Source organism: Staurois parvus, unplaced genomic scaffold (genome assembly GCF_062004578.1).
Source record: "Staurois parvus isolate SC_StPar_1 unplaced genomic scaffold, SC_StPar_1.0 ptg001418l, whole genome shotgun sequence".
Taxonomy (NCBI): domain Eukaryota; kingdom Metazoa; phylum Chordata; class Amphibia; order Anura; family Ranidae; genus Staurois; species Staurois parvus.
Genome location: NW_028319214.1, coordinates 2364072 through 2376393, shown reverse-complemented (window position 1 = coordinate 2376393; position 12322 = coordinate 2364072). Strand labels below are relative to the sequence as shown.

General features: G+C 38.4%; 1 protein-coding gene across 9 annotated transcripts in view; it reads right to left on the bottom strand.

Annotated features, from left to right (window-relative positions):
* The window catches only part of CLIP1 (CAP-Gly domain containing linker protein 1), a 182491-nt gene that overhangs the window by 45443 nt on the left and 124726 nt on the right, over positions 1–12322 (bottom strand). For all 9 annotated transcript variants that reach the window (XM_089662035.1, XM_089662028.1, XM_089662029.1 and 6 more), the window contains 3 exons: positions 6582–6719; positions 4401–4507; positions 3411–3531 (listed from right to left, as the gene is read on the bottom strand). In XM_089662035.1, coding sequence (XP_089518161.1) covers positions 3411–3531; positions 4401–4507; positions 6582–6719 — 366 coding nt within the window. The remainder of the gene's footprint in view (positions 1–3410; positions 3532–4400; positions 4508–6581; positions 6720–12322) is intronic.

Here is a 12322-nt window from a genome sequence, read left to right as displayed (position 1 = left end):
AGGCCCTCTCTAGAAATAAAATGCAGCAGCAGTGACAGGACTGCCTTACAATGCTCTGATGAATTTTATTCACCCAGTTTAAGTCCCTGCCTAGTCATTATCTGGAACAATTCCCTGATGAGAACTCTTTCTATACAAAGTAATCAAAGTCAATGTGACCACTGTCTGGTGGTGCTTTAAGGCTGATGTTCAGGTTGAAAATGTAGTAAGGAACAGCCAGGGACGGACTGACAACTCATGGGGCCCCCAGGCAATAGGGGATCATGGGGCCCCTGTGCCCTTGCCCAAACTCAAAAACGCCTATGAAAAAGGTATCAGGGGCATCTAATGGAGCCCCCTACTGACCCCGGGCCCTCGGGCAGTGCCCGGGTTTCCAAATGGTCAGTCCGCCCCTGGTAACAGCACAATTAGCTTCTGTATATCCAGCTTTTAACACCAAAACATATGTATCATTTGAGAGTCTTTCATTATGGATTAAGAAAAACTGTAAAAAAACATACCAATAAAAAAACTATATTAAGATAAATCCAGAAGAGAAATCAATCCAGTGGCTTTAATATTTTGAGCCCGACTGGGACAAACGTGCAGATCAGAAAAATCAGAGTGAAGCAAGAACTCAGTAAGGGTTCTAGAGTTGCATTCAAAAGTCGCAAAGTTGTCAGACCTCTGTATTTTCATATTTTGTATAGTGTAGTATGATAGAACTAAAAACACCTTTGTGCATTTCAAACCAGCAGGAAATATTATAGAATAAATATTTAATTATTTATGTATCTTCAGTGCTCCAGGAAAGGAGGTGGATGATTCTCTACATCAGTGCTACTAGCTGACAGTTCTAGCTGTGCAGGTAACCTTTTAACAGTAAGTGGTGCATCTGATTGAAAATGTCACAGAAAACAAAAAATTATGTACAAAAAGAAAAGTACCAGTATTAGTCTGAATGTAACAAAAATACATAAAAACCCTTTAACCACACACTTCACATGAAAGTTACATGTGCTGGATTTATAATAATGACAGTAATGGTGTGAATTAAGAATGTGGGTTGCTCCAGATTAATTGAACCTGGGATTTAAGTTACAGAGCTTTTAGGGTGCTTAATTGAAACATAGCATATGTTGCCACAGCAAAACCCAAACAAATGCAGTTAAAGTGGTTTTAATTAATATAATGCTAGAACGTGGTCGCAGTGTTATGTCAAAGTATGCTATGCACATTCTTTCTAGAGAGTCATTTGGAGGTTCCAGTGTGAGCACCCAAGAACAGCAGAATTTGTGTTTATGAGCTTATACTGAAATTGAAAGAGGTTTTATTAGTATTCCTCTTCAAAACTGCACCTTATGGTACCCACAGATATGAGATGACAAACAGCTAGTTCGGATGCTTTTGGCTAGATCCAGTGACAGTCTTGCATATGTGATTTCTCACAGACAATGCTGCCTGACAGTCCTGGAAGTAACAACTTGTTAGCTAGGAACACTTCCTCAGATCACCATATTAACTCTCTGTACATAATTTCCCCTCTCCATGTCTTGTATACAAATGGACAGTTGAGCTGGCCATTCATATTTTTGCAACAAGCTAGCCCAAAGGACGTTTAGAGATGTCGTGCCCGTATATCTGACATACTCTGGTGTCTCCAACATTAACCAGAAAGCAGCGCTCAAATCTCCTTGCTGCACTCAAAATGGAATAGTGCATTTGCGGAGGTGCCACCCTTGATAGATAGGGGAATATTGATACTAGCGGAAAAAAAACAAAACAGTGCGCACTCTCCTCGTACAGTAATGCAAAAATCATAAATTTATTAAAAAGATGCAAAAACATACTCACAAGCCATAAAGGTCATAAAAACAGAGACATGAAGTCAAAGATGCCAATCCTGGACAGCATGCATCCTCGGATAAAGTGCTAATGCGTTTCGGGAGTCGAACTCCCTTCCTCATCTATTGCTCTGAGGGAGTTTGACTCCGGAAACGTGTTAGCACTTTATCCGAGGATGCATGCTGTCCACGATTGGCATCTTTGACTTCTTGTCTGTTTTTATGACCTTTATGGCTTGTGAGTATGTTTTTTGCATCTTTTTAATAAATTTATGGTTTTTGCGTTAACGCATAAGGAGAGTGCGCCCTGTTTTGTTTTTTTCTGCTAGTATACTCTGATGTCTACAAGAAACTCTACTATACATAAAAGCACTTTTGGATGTTTGATAAAACCTAAGAACATGTAATATGGAATACACTGAATAAAACAAAAAAATATTTATTGTCCTCATAGTTAAGGACCAACACATCAGTTACAAAGAGATTGAAGTAAAAATATTAAACAAAAATGCTGCAAAAACATAGTTATTTTCTCTTTAACATGAACAGCAAAATAATTATGTACACTACAGATAATCCTTATATTTATAACAATCTACTAAAGGTGGTGTTTGGTCATTACACCAAGAGAATCAGATTAATTAGGTGGTTCAGAATAATGTACACGTTTTGTAAACCACATGAATTCCTGCAAATTGTTGTCACCTTTAAAGCTTGTCACGCTCCAAAAATAGCAATTTCACAGCGAACGTCAACACTGCAGACACCCACACGTAGGCAGACTGTTCTTTCAGAGATGAATATCGGCCTATAAAATACACACTATATTGCTATGTACAAATCCAGTACTATGGACGATTACACTAGTACCTTATTGCCTTTATTCTTCCATTTACCTTACTGGAAATAGAAGGTAGTGTCAAGCCATGTAATTTATCTGCCGCATGATACTCTATGACCATAGTTCAGTTCCCCTTTCAGAATTTGTGACAGTATATTACAAATACAAAGCAATCTGGAACTCTCACAGTTCACCAATCCCTTCATACCAAAAGGCTACTGGCAATGACATGATGTACGCGTTTAACCATGTGTTTTAAAGATAACTTATGTTGCTAGTGCTGCATTTTAAGCAATCAAGTGAGCAAAGTGGAAGGTTGCCATGGTGACAAATTGCTTAAATTCTTAATTCTGGCAGGACTAAAGCAATAAACCTTCCTGAAAGTAAAAAAATGTTCATTAAGTGAGAATCAGATCTTTAATGTGGCAGACACCTGTTTGCGACATACAGAAAAATCCTTCTACATTCTCCGACATAAATGACTGTGAATCAAAGAAAGCAAGTAGCAATTACTACCAACATGCTGGTGCTACAAGTGCGCAGACATAGTCCTAATTCAGTTCAGCTGAAGCAAACTACCTACCCTCAAACAGGATGCTATGTACCATTTGTGACCATTTGTCATTTTTACAGGTCCACTAATTATCATTTTATCCACCCTACTTATCTAAACCATTATAGGAACGGAGATAGTCAAGACAGATCTTTAACAGAAAGAAATATAAGCAAAGTAGGGATTTACTGACCTTTTGGTTAGTTGATACTTCCTCTTTGCTCCTTCCAAGCTCCTCTGCAAGTTTGAGGTTCTCCTCCTGCAGAGCTGATAACTGCTGGGACTTGTGCTCGGCTGCCTGCCTCAGCTCTTCCCTGCAAGGACAATGAGAACAGTTACTATGGAAACATGACAGGCAAGGAAACTGTGGGATAGAATCGTGTTCACCGCTTGAGAAAAATACATCCTAATCATGTGACTTCTATAATCTGGAGCACGGCACATATAAAATAAATGCATGAAATACTAGGTGCAAAGTGATTACTAAAGATCACGTCAACTCAGGTTCCACAAAAAAGACCCCAAGTTTTCCAGTCCTCTTCCTACCAGTGACACCCTATAAGATCAAGAAATTTAAAGTAAAATTAGGAGTTTTTTGGGAAAAAATTCTATGACAAACCAATCTGAGAGTGATGTATGCATATATTTTCTGGCTATGGATTGCCAGCATTTCTGAGCAGAGTTTTCAACAACTATTTAGTAACTATGAAGTTCACGCTTGATGCAAAAAAAAAAAAAAATATCTTACACGGTGAGGGGGCTCATTTTCATAGGCATTTGTATGTTGCTTGTACAGGGCTCAGTTTAGTTCATGGCCAAACTACAATGGTGTGCATTAAAAGTAAAGGTAAGCAGAATTTACTGTATTAGGCACCATTAGGGAGAGACAAGTGTGAGGGTACATTCTCAAAATGACTAAAAGGAAACACGTACTGTATTGAAAGTAAATGTATGTTTCTATTGCTGTCCTCTCCAAAAAATATTAGTTGCCCAGACCAGGTTTACCAGAACAAAAACAGCAAAAATGCTGCAGCATCAAGAAAATTAAAAAGCTAAACAATTTAAAGTTTGCAATATAAAATTTTACTGTGATTTAAACTGTTTGTATATGCCACTAGAAAGCCCACAGTGCAAATTGTCCTGTTGTGAAACATGAAAGAATTTTAAAATAAAAATTACTTACAACTCTTTCTTGAGAGCTTCTGTTTTCATACATTCCCCTTTCAGAAGACCATTTGTCTTGTTTATTTGTTCCGCAGCTGATTCTTGCTGTTTTCTAAGGCTTTCAAGCTAGGATGAATAAAATCCCCATCAATGATTCCTTCAATATTTAGGAAGAAATTACTAAAAAGTACAGGTCATCCTAACTATAAAGAAAGTGTAGGAAAATAATTTGCTGGTATATTTGTGTGCTAATCTGTAAAGCTGAAAGAAGCATTTGCTTAGTTTAATCCTTGTGTTAATGCTGAGGATTATTACGTAACTGTTAATCCTACGGCATTCTAACGGTATTACTCTTATTACTCCTAGAAACGCAATCTAGTAAATCTGTAATTATTGCTAAATAAAAATTCTATACTACTAGAATATCCCTTTTGCGTTTTTCTATAATAAAAAAAACAAAAACTTCATGACTAAAACTGCCATTATGCTCTCACGTGCATTTCATAAAAAGAGTTTTGTTTTTGCTGTAACTGTAATAAGTGCGTTATATTACTGTATTCCTGCTCAACATGTTAAAATAGCAATCACATTTTCCAGTCTAAATCCATGCATTTGCAGCACAGCTGTTCCTATCCTGCAGAGGACCATTAGGGAGATTCATCTTCTCTGTTTGTCATGTTATTACCGAAAATTAAAGTAAATCCCACATTTTGGGTTGTCACTAAAACAGTAATGGAAATCTTCCAATTGGAACATTAGATTTGGTGACAACTAGGGATTCCTCTCATTCAGGTTTTAGCTATAGGACATGAAGTGAAAGAAAATCTCCCCAATGGGACACAACTGGCAAAAAAACCTGAAGGGGGTTATAACCCTCCCTTGCTTTATTCAAAAGTGGGAAAACATTTTTTCCTTTATTTTTACTTAACCACTTATATAAACGGCCGGACGGGAGCAGTGCAGGAGCGGGTTGCCATTCATAAACGGCATCCGCATTTTCAGCATGTGCGCGCTCTCTGGGAGCGCGCGGCACCGCGATCCGGTGCCCACTGTGTCCTGAGGACACAGTGGAACACAGATCGCTGTATTGGACCTCTGCGTGAGGTCCCGATCATGTGATCACTGATTGGCCAATCAGTGATCATATGAATAGTAGTAAACAAGATGTCACTTCCTGACATCATTGCTGACTACATGTGAAATCTGTGAATGATCACAGAGATCATGCGGTACAAGGCTATTCACAACAGCCTTGTACCATGTGACAAGCTGTGACCAATCACAGCTCTCACAGTATTTCTCAATGGCTGCTTTTACAGCCTTTATGGGTGTAAAAGCAATCAGTGTAAACAAAAAAAAAAAATCTTCATTACCCCCCACAAGTAGTACAGTGTCACTATGGTGACACTGTACTGCTAGGGTGACAGTATGCTAAAAAAAATATATATATAATAAAAGTGTAAACGTTTTTTAAAAAAAATAAATAATTTTTGGTTATAAACTAATTTGGGTTATTTTTTTTTACTAAAAACATAGCTGAATACATTTTGGCCAAGATTTATGAAAAAAGATTATTTATTTGCAAAATGTTATAAGAAAACCTTTTTTTTCAAAATTTGTGGACTTTTTCATTTATATAGCAAAAAAATAAAAATCCCAGTGGTGAATAAATATCGCCAAAATAAAGTTTTATCGGTCTCAAAAAAAATGCTAAAAAATTCATATGGGTACAGTGTTGCATGACCACGCAACTGTCATTCAAAGTGTGATAGTGCTGAAAGCTGAAAACTGGCCTGGACAGGAAGGGGTAAAAGTGTCCGGACTTGAAGAGGTTAAACAATATTTTTAGCCAAACGTTCACAAATACAGCACATAAAAATAAGCAATAATTCTCATATTTGTATAAATCAAGTTCAATAAACTTAATTAAGCAATTATTTGGCAATAGATATTTAAGCTGCATTAGACTGGAATGTTTAGAAAATGTATCAGTGACCTAGCCCACCTTGCATTAGGTACCATAATCAACTTTTACCATGGTAAACATTATACATTTTGTAACAAACTCTCTTTTCTACATACAAATATGCAAATCTCTAAGTCCTTAATGAAAAAAATATTTTGCATTGACTTGAATTCTTTTATTTTTTTTTGCCCATGATGTTATAGATATTCTTTAAGACTGATAAAAGTTACTCACTTCTTTTTGCAGATCACTGTGCAATTTCCTTAGCTCTTCCATAGCAGTAACTGTCTCGACCCTCTCTTTGAGCATTGCATTTTTCTCTGCAGTCACCTGTTCAATTTTCTGGCAAGCTTCTTCTGCAATTTGTGAAACCTACATTTAACAGTAGGGACTGCAGGTCAGAAGGGAACAGTGGCACAGAAGAATAAAACACTACTAATGGTATGGGGACTTTTGTCAATAACAAAAAAAACACAAAACCAAAAAAAAAAAAAAACAGTTAGATTAAGGAAAACACCATAACCAGAGCATTTCCATATCCACGTTGAATATACACTAACTAAATAATTAAGGTTCCGATGTGACGTGGATATATAAAGAATTCTGGTTGCAGCATTAGCAAAAAAATAAAAATAAAATACTTGCTTTAGGGATGCCCCTTTTGCAATGCCATCAGCATGTTTTGACCACTACAAAGATAATCATCAATACTGATATAATCACTAATAGGGTATAGGGGTGCACTTAACATATCATAGGAAAGTGCATCATTTTCACTTCTATATACAGTGTTCAGCATAAATGAGTGCACCCCTTTTGAAAAGTAAGATTTTAATCACTATCTCAATGAACACAAGAACAATTTCCAAAATCTTTACAAAACTGAGTTTTATAGAACATTTGTTTAGCTCTTTACACGAAAGTAATGTTAAAGTGGTTGTAAATGCTGAAGGTTTTTTTCCCTTCATTCATTCTATGCATGAAGGTAAAAAAACCTTCTGTGTGCAGCAGTCCCCCCAGCCCCCTCAATACTTACCTGAGCCTCATCGCAATCCAGTGATGTGAATGACAGCCTTGGCTGTATCGGGTCTCTGCCTCCTCATTGGCTGAGACAGCAAGTGGGAGCCATTGGCTCCCGCTGTTGTTAATCAGAGGCAGTGACCCAATAAGGAAAGAGAAGGGGTGGGGTCAAGCCATGGCTGTGTGTGTGTCAATGAACACATGGAGCAGCGGGTGCCCCCATAGCAAACTGCTTCCGTGGGGGCACCTGATAGACAGGAGGAGCCAGGAAAGCCTGCTGGGGACCTGAGAAGAGGAGGATTCAGGCTGCTCTGTGGAGAACCACTGCACATAGCAGGTAAGTATAGACATGTTTGTTATTTAAAAAAAAAAAAAAAAAAAAAAACCTTTAGAATCGCTTTAATAATATAACTTAGATTACAAAATCTTCAGTTTTACTCAAATTAGTTGACGCAAAAATGAATACACCCCACAACAAAAACTACATCTGGTATTTTGTATGACCTCCATGATATAGAGCAGTGCAATTGTGAATTCATGATACCATCAATGAAATGCAGCTCCCCGACACAAGCAGCACTCATGCAGCCCCACAGAAGGACACTGCCACCTCCATGTTTCACTGTAGGCGCCATGCATTTTTCTTTGTACTCCTCACCTTTCCAACGCGATACAGTTTTGAAGCCATCAGTTCCAAAAACATTAATCTTGGTCTTATCACTTCACAGTAGAGTCCCAGTAGTCTTCTTCCTTTTCAGCATGGGCCCTGGAAAATTCTAGGTGGGCTTTTTTTGTGCATGGGCTTTAGGAGAGGCTCCCTTCGTGTATGATGCCGATGCATGCCATTCCTCTGCAGTGTGTGTCGCATTGTGTCACAGGAAACAATCACCCCAGTGTGGCTTTCTACTTTAGCTAACTGCAATGAACTTGCATGACGATTTTCCTCATCAGAAGACGCTCCTGTCGAGGTGTAAACTTACGTGGATGGCCTGGATGGCCCTGTGAGATGGTTGCAGTGCCATCTTTGTTAAATTTTTGTATCACTTTTGCTACAGTATTCTGACAGATAAGTAAAGCTTTGCTGATCTTCTTGTAGCCTTCACCTTTCTTTTGTGAATGAAATGGGAAGGGGTTTTTTTGTTAAGTAACGCCCTTTTATAATCAACTATCTGCTGGACACCTGTTTGATGAATAATTAGACTCACCTGTAGTTGAATTCTTGTTAATTAAGATTTTGTTGTCTAAAATTTAGCTTTGCTCGTTAGACTTTCATTGGAGTGTATTCATTTTTGCAACATGGTCTTGAATTAATTTGTTAGGAAAAATACTTTTTTGTGTGTGCAAATGAAAAAATCTTGTTTGCAATCAATGGCCTGCATTTATGGGAGTATTTTGTAGTATAGTGACCCATAGAAAATGTTGATTCTGAAAGTAAAGTAAAGGTTTTCTGAAAAATCTGTTGAAGTGTACTCATTTATGCTGAGCACTGTATATCTTGCCCATAAACTCCTCTGTTCAAGTGAACGGCCCAGTGTAAAAATGATGAATAGAACAACCTATATTTAAATCAACCAGTGTCACACTCCCACCATTTTTTTTGTAAGTGTAGCCGCCATGATATAAATATTTAAGCTACATCTGAAAATGTTAGCTGCCTACCTAGCATAATCATATTTTGACTTTAACACCTTTCTGAATCAATGACCCATAACTCAAAGAGAAGGAATTTCAACAATTTTCTGACACCTACAGTTGTGCTCAAAAGTCTGCATACCCTGGCAGAAATTTTGGCACTGATATTGAAAATATGACTGATAATGCCAAAAAACCTGTCTTTTATTTAAGGATAGTGATCATATGAAGCCATGTTTTATCACAAAGCTGTTTAGCTCCTTTTCTAAATCGTAATAACAAAAATCACCAAAATGACCCAAAAGTTTACATACCCTGGAATGTTTGGCATTGGTACAGACACACAAGGTGACACACACACACACTAAAATGGCGTTTAAAAGGTTAATTTCCCACATCTGTGCCTCTTTAAATTGCAATTAATGTGAGTGTATAAATGGTCAGTGAGTTTGCTAGCTCTCACATGGATGCACTAAGCAGGCTAGATACTGAGCCATGGAGAGCAGAAAAGAACTGTCAAAAGATCTGTGCAACAAGGTAATGGGACTTTATAAAGATGGAAAAGAATATTAAAAAGAAAAAAAAAAAAAAAGATATCCAAAGCCTTGATATGCCAGTCAGTACTGTTCATTCACTTATTAAGAAGTGGAAAATTCGAGGATCTCTTGATACCAAATCAAGGTCAGGTAGATCAAGAAAAATTGCAGCCACAACTGCCAGAATTTTTCGGGATACAATGGAAAACCACAGGTAACCTCAGGAGAAATACAGGCTGCTCTGGAAAAAGACAGTGTGGTTGTTTCAAGGAGCACAATATATCAATACTTGAACAAAAATGAGCTGCATGGTCGAGTTGCCAGAAAGAAGCCTTTACTGTGCCAATGTCACAAAAAGACAGTTAACAATATGCCCGAAAACACATTGACATGCCTCACAGCTTCCGGCACAATGTAATCTAGAATGACAAGACCAAAATAGAGCTTTATGGTCACAACCATAAGTGCTATGTTTGGAGACGGGTCAACAAAACCTATAGCAACTAGAATACCTTCCCCACTGTGAAGCATGGTCATGGCTCACTGGTGTTTTGGTGGTATGCGACCTCTAAAGGCATGGCGAATCTTGTGAAAATTGATAAGATGAATGCAGTATTTTATCAGAAAATAATGGTCGACAATTTGCATTCTTCTGCACGAAAGCTGTGAATGGGATGCTGTTGAACTTTCCAGCACAACAATGACTCTAAGCACAAGGCCAAACTGACCATTCAGTGATTACAGCAGAAAAAGGTGAACGTTCTGGAGTGGCCATCACAGTTTCCTGACCTTAATATAATTGAGCCACACTGGGGAGATCTCAAACATGCGGTTCATGCAAGTCAACCGAAGACTTTGCATGACCTGGAGGCATTATGTCAAGACAAATGGGCAGCTACAGCTCTGGCCAAAAGTTTTGAGACTGACACAAATATTAATTTTCACAAAGTCTGTTTCTTCAGTGTTTTTAGACCTTTTTGTCAGATGTTACTATGGTAAACTGAAGTATACTTACAAGAATTTCATCAGTGTCATAGGCTTTTATTGACAATTACATTAAGTTTATGCAAAGAGTCAAAATTTGCAGCGTTGCCCCTTCTTTTTCAAGACCTCTGCAATTCGTCCTGGCATGCTGAAAATCAATGACTCGGCCACATCCTGACTGATGGCAGCCCATTCTTGCATAACTAATGCTTGCAGTTTGTCAGAATTTGTGGGGTTTTTTTTGTTCACCCGCCTCAATGGGATTAAGGTCTGGGGAATTTCCTGGCTATGGACCCAAAATTTAGATGTTTTGTTCCCCAAGCCAGTTAGACATCAATTTAGTCTTATGGCAAGCCGCTCCATCATGCTGGAAAAGGCATTGTTCGTCACCAATCTTTTCTTGGATGGTTGAGAGAAGTTGCTCTTGGAGGATGTTTGTACCATTCTTTATTCATGGCTGTGTTCTTAGGCAAAATTGTAAGTGAACCTACTCCCTTGGCTGAGGGTTGCTTCTCCGTACATTCCATACAGGCAAGCAGATATACCGACTGATCTGCAGGAGACCTGCATAACACCTGTGATCTGCTGATCACTGGTGCAATGCTTTACAGGCTCCTGCAACAAAAAATAATAAATGCACATTTTTTTACTTACAAAGAAAATGTGTATTTATTATTTTTGGTCAAAAGGTTAAACTTATCTTTTAAAGATTCAGCTGCCACAAATAATATAGCTGCTGATTTTTGACAAACATACACTTACCAGTCCAGGGATCCCACACACTCTTCTCATCCGGCCAAGTTCTTCGATGGTCTTTGGGTTCCCAGCTCTGCCATCTTTGATGTTAAAAAAAAAAAAAAAAACGCCTCCCCACTGCACAAGAATTTCTGCACTTTCTCAATAGCCCCATAGTCTCCTGGGACCTGTGAAGTGTTCTCGGAGGTTGTAGGCAGGGAGGGAGCGAGAAGTACCACTCTGCTCGTTTAGGTGAGCAGAGCAAAAGTGGGAGCGCATACCTATCAAAAATAGGTACCTGCTCCTAGAAAAAAAAATAAAAACTCCCAAAAGTATTGGGGGGGGGGGGGCAACAGATAGCATCCAATACTAATAGCAGTCTAGCTGTCACACTTTTCACAGCCAGTCTAGGTTAAGAATGTGCCATTCAGTAGTCTTCATGTTTGAGGAGGGTGATGCCAGAAAGGGGAGTATATTGCCAAAGTACATCACCAGCGCAAAAGAAGAATCTCCTTGTTGGTATTACACATGGAGAAATTCTTATTTAGAATACACTAATACCATATGCACTAGGTCAGTGCTATACAACTGTCAATCTAAGGGTAGTAGTTATCCCCAGAGGTTGCAAATTTGCTCCTGCAGCTGGCAGAGGCCAAGAGCCAATGACTACAATAAAAAACTGACACTATATCTTTGGAGGGTTGCAAAGAGAAGAAGCATTATTTCGGATTGTCTCACCCATTACTCCATCACCTATTAACGCTGTATCCAACAGGAAGAGTCAAAAATACAGCAGAAGATGTGGATATGTACACATTTGTATGTGTGTTACAAGTGGGTGTAACTGGAGAGATACAAAGCCATAGTGACTGAACCATGATACTGTATGGGGTGACAGATTATAAATAAGCACACATACAATGGCCACAGTGCATATAGGCATACTTAAATTTGGCAGAGAGCATATTGGCTCACTCACAATGGGCACAGTGCATATAAGCAAACTTACGATGGGCAAAGTGCATATGGGCTCACTTACAATGGGCACAGTACATATAAGCACACTTA